This window comes from Chanodichthys erythropterus, chromosome 3 (genome assembly GCF_024489055.1).
Source record: "Chanodichthys erythropterus isolate Z2021 chromosome 3, ASM2448905v1, whole genome shotgun sequence".
Lineage (NCBI taxonomy): Eukaryota > Metazoa > Chordata > Actinopteri > Cypriniformes > Xenocyprididae > Chanodichthys > Chanodichthys erythropterus.
Window position 1 is genome coordinate 32,939,607 of NC_090223.1, and position 6,880 is coordinate 32,946,486.

At 41.3% G+C, this 6,880-nt stretch overlaps 1 protein-coding gene across 1 annotated transcript in view; it reads left to right on the plus strand.

The window, feature by feature from the left end:
• grin2aa (glutamate receptor, ionotropic, N-methyl D-aspartate 2A, a) overlaps positions 1-6,436 on the plus strand; it is a 173,161-nt gene extending 166,725 nt beyond the window's left edge. Inside the window, exons 10-12 of the mRNA XM_067373881.1 lie at positions 1,520-1,707; positions 3,407-3,645; positions 4,468-6,436. Of these exons, the coding sequence (XP_067229982.1) occupies positions 1,520-1,707; positions 3,407-3,645; positions 4,468-6,261 (2,221 nt within the window). The 3' untranslated portion in view covers positions 6,262-6,436. The remainder of the gene's footprint in view (positions 1-1,519; positions 1,708-3,406; positions 3,646-4,467) is intronic.
• The last annotated feature ends 444 nt before the right edge of the window (positions 6,437-6,880 follow it).

Here is a 6,880-nt window from a genome sequence, read left to right on the forward strand (position 1 = left end):
AGCAACAAGGGATATTAAACAGCTTTCATTATCTCTCTAAGCTGCAGCAAAACTGTGCAGTTGTATAGGCCTGTTTGAGGATGGGTACAGCAAATACACAATATTAAATTGCCTTGCATTAGGTTGACTATTTGACTCTCTTTGGTTGTACACAGCTTCATTTCTTGCAGCTCAGCATATCACTACACATACTGCGGATCCAGCCAGTACCGTTACAAAAGAATCATTGAGCAAATCTACTGGATGTCAGCATGATCCCTGAGTTACATTTGACATTCTTGAAATGTCAGACAACCAGACTAATGAGTCTTAGACAAAGGCTTTTCCAACATACAGATCGAGTTTGACAAGCAGCCCACTGTGGCTCCAAATGTCAGTTTGTAGGTGGGGTTGAAAGTCTGGTGCACACAGTGTGAGTTTTGTCACGTTTTTGCTGCTTGAGTCAAATTTCGTGGGAGATTTCTGCCGTGAGCTGGTCATATGATGGCTTTTAATGAAGAAGCAAAAAAACTAGAACTGATGTTGTATTTGTCTAGGAACAGTGTTAGCATGATATTAGCATTTCTTTTGTGATCCAAGTGTTATAAAAAATCGTTTTCATTCATTTAAATGAAGCTGAAATAAAATAAAATAGCTTGCAGTTGGAGGGCATGAATGTAATGATGCCATCACTGACTGTACAGACACAGAAACAAAACTTCAGTTTTTCATGTCCCTTTCTCTATTTGTGTATGCTGTTTCAATTTTATAAATGCCAAAAGACCCCATATATGATGACACCATTCCTAAAAAGGCAGTAAAATATTTCGTGAGAAATATTGTGCAATACTAAAAAGATAACATGTTGTTTCAGAAACAAAATAATTGGCTTTTGTTTATCTTTGTACTACAGCCAGAGCAAAAAAAGAAAAGGAAAAAAAGATCTGGAATAAAATATTTATATATTTGTTACCACAGTTAATATATAATAAGTTAATACATATCGTTTTTTTACCCAGTGTGAGAGCGTTATATTTTCAATTCGAATTTACTGCACATTTCACAACAAATATTATTCCAAAGGAGCATTACAGAGAATTGTGCCCCAGTGAACAAGCAACAATGGCAAGGCGAAAGATGCAGGCTTATATAAACAAACAAATCTGGAAAATATGTAGCCTTGGTTTATATTTTGAAATGCATTTTGTCATTTTTTTTCCTCTCAGATTTTCATCTCCTTACAGACACCAGTTTGACAACCCCTGGCTAAATAAATAAATAAATTAGGCCAAAGTCAATCAAATAGCTTTTATTGCTCTGTCTTTCTCTCCATTACTTATGGTGTGATCGCACTCAGTGCTGTCTCTCACCTTAAACTCGTGACTCTGCGTCTACATCATTGCTGTAAAGTTAAAATGTGTTATGATTCATTCAGTGCTGTTGGTGGCATGACAGTGATGTTAAGGCATGAGAATGACTCAGAACATTTAACCTCTCTAATTGCTATCTGAATAGTGTCTATGCCCTTTCCTTTCACCAGCAAACTCGATGCCTTCATATATGACGCAGCTGTGCTGAACTACATGGCCGGTAGGGATGAGGGCTGTAAACTAGTGACCATTGGCAGTGGCTACATCTTTGCTACCACAGGCTACGGCATCGCCCTGCAGAAAGGGTCGCTTTGGAAGCGCCCGGTGGATCTGGCCATTCTTGCTATTATTGGAGATGGTAAGTGCCTGCATGTCTGGCACCAGTCCAGAATACTGTGCTTGTTAGAATAGACAGCTTGAGAGCCGTATAAACCCACTGTTGTACAAGCACTATTGACCTTTCCGCGGAGTCCCCAACATAGAACTGTAAGGATGTAAAAGTCTTGTTAAAGGATTAGTTCACTTCAGAATTAAAATTTCCTGATAATTTACTCACTCCCCTGTTATCCAAGATGTTAATTTCTTTTCGACTGAAGAAAGAAAGATATAAAGGTTTTTGAGGAAAACATTCCAGGATTTTTCATCTCATAGTGGACCTCAGTGGGGATCAACGGGTTGAAGGTCCAAATTACAGTTTCAGTGCAGCTTCAGAAGGCTCTACACGATCCCAGACGTGGAATAGCGAAATCACTTAGGGTGTTTGGCTTAGTCTTTGCACATTTGCTTTGTAGACACTGGATCTGTACTTTCACCTACGTCACACGTGACCTTTCTAACGTGATTACATCATGCGTGGCTGATCGCAGAACAGTGCATTTGTGCTTAAAATGTATATCATTTTTTTATATATATAAAATGGTCGATCATTTTGCTAGATAAGACTCTTATTCCTCATCTGATATTGTGTAGAGGCCTTTGAAGCTACATTGAAACTGCAATTTAGACCTTCAACCCAGTGAGCCCCACTGAAGTCCACTATATGGAGAAAAATCGTGGAATGTTTTCCTCAAAAACCTTAATTTCTTTCCGACTGAAGAAAGACATGAACATCTTGGATGACATAGGGGTGAGTAAATTATCAGGAAATTTTAATTCAAAAGTGAACTAATCTTTTTAATGATCAAAGATGATTATGATTTAATGAATATTTTAAAAACAATTATTTTTAATTATTACAATTGTTATAATTGAAACTTATTTATTAAACAATTGCACTTAATTCTGTTCATTCTAAATTAATTTGTGGATTCAGTGTGTAACTATATTTATGATTGATTACAAGGTTCGGTGTTAGGTGCAAAAACTTTATCACAGTCATAGGCCAAAAAAAAACAAAAAAAAACAGGACATCCATACATTTTCATATATTTTTACCACCCAGAAAGCATCGGCACATTTTGTGTCAACTACTCATATTCATGTACATGGTTTTATAACATCTTGGAATAATATAACATCTGTGGCGCTGTCTCTACCTGTATGTTGAAACTATATATGTTCCTCATTTGTAAGTCACTTTGGATAAAAGAGTCTGCTAAATGAATAAATGTAAATGTCTGCCCTGAAGAGTTTTTATTCAGTGTAGTAAAGCCAGAATGTGTTGTTTTCATGCCTCAATGTTCATCTGTTACATTATTTAGCCTTGTTTTAGTTCAGATTTCTTCCTTCATAGACATCTGTAGTATTTCCCTCTCCATACTACTGTATATGCTATGTTTCACAGTAGCCCTATATGAGGAACATGAAAAATGACAAAATTATCCTACTGGCAGCTGTACCTTGTAGAGAAAGAGAAAAAGGTCTCAGATGGTGTTAACATATGGCTGAAGCTTGAGTCTATAATTTTATTGATCCTCACTTTGACATGTTAGCGCATGAGGAGTTCTGGAACAGGAGGATATGTCTGCGGACGATAGCAGTGTGGCCCACTGAGGTGTACATGAATTGGGAGACAGCTGATTGATGACGTGAGCCTGGGCATGTGCATCTCTCCACAGGTGAGATGGAAGAGTTGGAGGCTCAGTGGCTGACTGGGATCTGCCACAATGAGAAGAACGAGGTAATGAGCAGCCAGCTGGATGTGGACAACATGGCTGGAGTGTTCTACATGTTGGCGACCGCAATGGGTCTCAGCCTCATTACCTTTATCTGGGAGCACCTGTTCTACTGGAGACTCAGATACTGCTTCACTGGCGTCTGCTCTGGCACACCCGGCCTGCTCTTCTCCATCAGCAGGGTAAGGCTTTTATTCAATCTCTTTGAAGTAAAAAAAATATATATATATATATTTAATGAAATATTATAAAATTAATAATGATTACAGCATTATTTATTTAATTATAAATATCACTATGGCACTAATTACTGCAGTAGACCCCCTAGGGATTGCGAACCCACTGTTGAAAACCTTGGTTTTGGTGTTGATGGACAGTCAGTATCACTCAACGTAACTTGTGACAGTGTCAGCAGTAATCCATTTAGTGTTTGAGCTCAGTCTTTACGTTGACATGGCCAGTGTTTGAGAGAAAAAGTTTGTCATAAATTTAATTTTCGACCACTCGTTCCATGGCCAGGGAACTTAAAATGACAGTGCAGCAGTCTGTTTTGACAGCATGATTTCTAGCACTGCCAAAAGCTCAGTATGTCTTTGTTTAGTTTAGATCCCTGATGGGTTTGTGTACATGCTGTCAGTATGAGAATATGGTGCCTCTGATTAACATCTTTAAGGTAATGAAATGCTGGTGTTGGGGAACCAAAGCGTAACTGATAGAATGTTTACTGGTGAAAAGAGATTCATGGAGCTGGTGAGAGGACATGATCATTTTTTAAAGGAAATGCAGCTTTCAAAATAAACCCCCTAGCAATTTGTTTTTAAATTTGAAGGGATCTTTGTCACCACCTGTATCTATGCCCTAAATAAATAGTGCTCATAGTGCTCTTTGATGGGTAGAACTCTCTGCAGTATAATCAGATATTGGGGTCTTGTAAAACAGTAATAGAATAACTAAAAGTCACAGTGCATGAATATTGAGCTTTATTTACTCTTTTTTTTCCATAGGGTATATGGAGTTGCATTCATGGTGTCCATATCGACATGAAGAAAAAGTCATCTGACCTGGACTTCAGTCCACAGTCCAACATGCTTAAGCTTATCAAGTCCGCCAAGCAGATGACTAATATGACCAATCTCAGCGGCTCCAGGATCAACTCTCCTAAACGTGGCGGTGAGTTCATGCATTCGGCAAGCCCCATGATCATGGATATGATGGCGGAGAAAGGGAACTTCATCTACACTGACAATCGCAGCTTTGCCCAAAAGGATATCTACGGGGACTCGAGCGACTTGCAGGCATATCTGTCCAACCGCCATAAGGATCATCTGAACAACTATATCTTCCAGGGTCAGCATCCCCTCACCCTCAATGAATCAAACCCTAATACTGTGGAGGTGGCGGTGAGCGCAGACACAGCCCAGACCAATGCGAAACCCCGAGCTCTGTGGAAGAAATCTGTGGATACTTTGCGTCAAACTCCGGTGCCTGAGACCCTAGACCCCCGTTTGTCCATGAAGAGTCAGAGGTACCTGCCAGAGGATGCTGCACACTCTGATATCTCTGACTGCTCAAGCAGGGCCGCCTCCTACAAGGATCCAGATAATAACAAGCACCTGAAGCCCAAGGACAACTTAAAAAAAAGATCGATGACGTCAAAATACCCTAGGGATTGCAGCGAAGTAGAGCTGTCCTACTTAAAAAATAAGCAGGGCGGAGCGGGCCGGGAGAAAATCTACACCATAGACTCTGACCGGGAGCTGAGTCTGCACTCAGAGCCACAACACTACAGGGAAGGCAGAGGCCTTACAACCGACGATTTGGATTTTAGTGAAATTTACTCAGACCACAACGACAATTATAGGAAATGCGACCAGCCCATCATCCATCTCAACAGCAGCCCCCTGCATCAAAGCGAATCTGACCTCCTGCCTGACAACGTCTACAACAAACACTACAGCTTGAAGGAGAAGAACCTCAGTCCGCACGAAAGCAACGACCGGTTTAAACAGACTCACTGCCGGAGCTGTCTTTCCAAGGTGCCCAACTACAGCACGGGGCCGTATGCTGCTGTACGCTCGCCATATAACCGGTGCGAGGCGTGCATCCACATGGGCAACCTGTACGACATCAGCGAGGACCAGATGCTGCAGGAGGCCATGATGAGCCCTAGCATGCACCACGATGACATGTTCAGTCACTACTGGCCTCAGACGGACGGGCCACACGTACAGAGGAGGAACAGACTGAGGCTCAGCCGTCAGCACTCCTTTGACAATATCATGCTCGAGAAGCCCAAAGAGATTGACCTGAACCGGCCGGCGCGAAGCGTCAGCCTAAAGGAGAAGGACCGCTTCCTGGAGGACAGCCCTTATGCAAACATGTTTAACATCAAGGCTGACAAACTGTTCGGCAGCAGGTCCATGCTCTTTAACCGAAACCTGGAGGAAAGCAAGCGTAGTAAGTCACTTTACCCCGATCACCCCTCGGACAACCCCTTCATGCAGTCTATACGGGACGACACTCGCCTGGTCCACGGCAGGAGCTCCTCAGATATTTACAAACAGTTGGCTCCCATCAAATCCAGGAACGAGAACAATCTGAGGTCCTCCGTGAAATCCACCACTTCATACTGTTCCAGGGATGGTCGAATACCCAATGACATGTACATTTCAGAGCATGTAATGCCTTATGTAGCCAACAAGACTAGTGCATACTCAGCTCCCCGGGTTCTCAACTCTTCTCAGTTTAGCAATAGACGAGTGTATAAGAAAATACCTAGTCTCGAGTCAGATGTTTAATGCTTTTTTGTGTAGTTGAACTATTTACTCACTTAGAATGCCACAGTCACCTACATCTATAAAGTACCCGAGATATCGCTCTTCTTATACGGGCGCTTTCCAAAGGTTTTCAGCATTTTAAGATGCCTTCTGGGCGTAAGCCAATAAAAAGTGGTCCAGCATGGAAGTTGTTCATTATCCCCCACACTTGGCCTAGTGCTAGTGTGTACACCAAACGCTGAGTGCTAGGACAGATGTACTGCTTCAAAGTCGTGGTGGACCGAAGCAGATCCTAGGGTGGGGTTTCAGGTATTTGGCCCCACATTGCATGTGACAAGAGCGTACAAGTATCAGACAGACTGTGGCTGGAAAAAGTTCTTGAACTTAAGGCAAGCAAGGGTATTTCATTCATGGCACTCAGCAATTGCATTTTTGCTTTTATTACTATAGACTTGGGATTTTTGGCATTCTAATCCCTATTTAGAATTTAGACTCTTCTCTATCTTATTTGGTAGCACAATAATCATTAGTTAACCGCCCACCTCTGCTTTATAAACAGAACTTCTATATTAATGTCAGGAATAGATTTATTTTGCATGTGTGTTTCTTTTCTCGTCTTATTTCTTTTGAAGATATACTT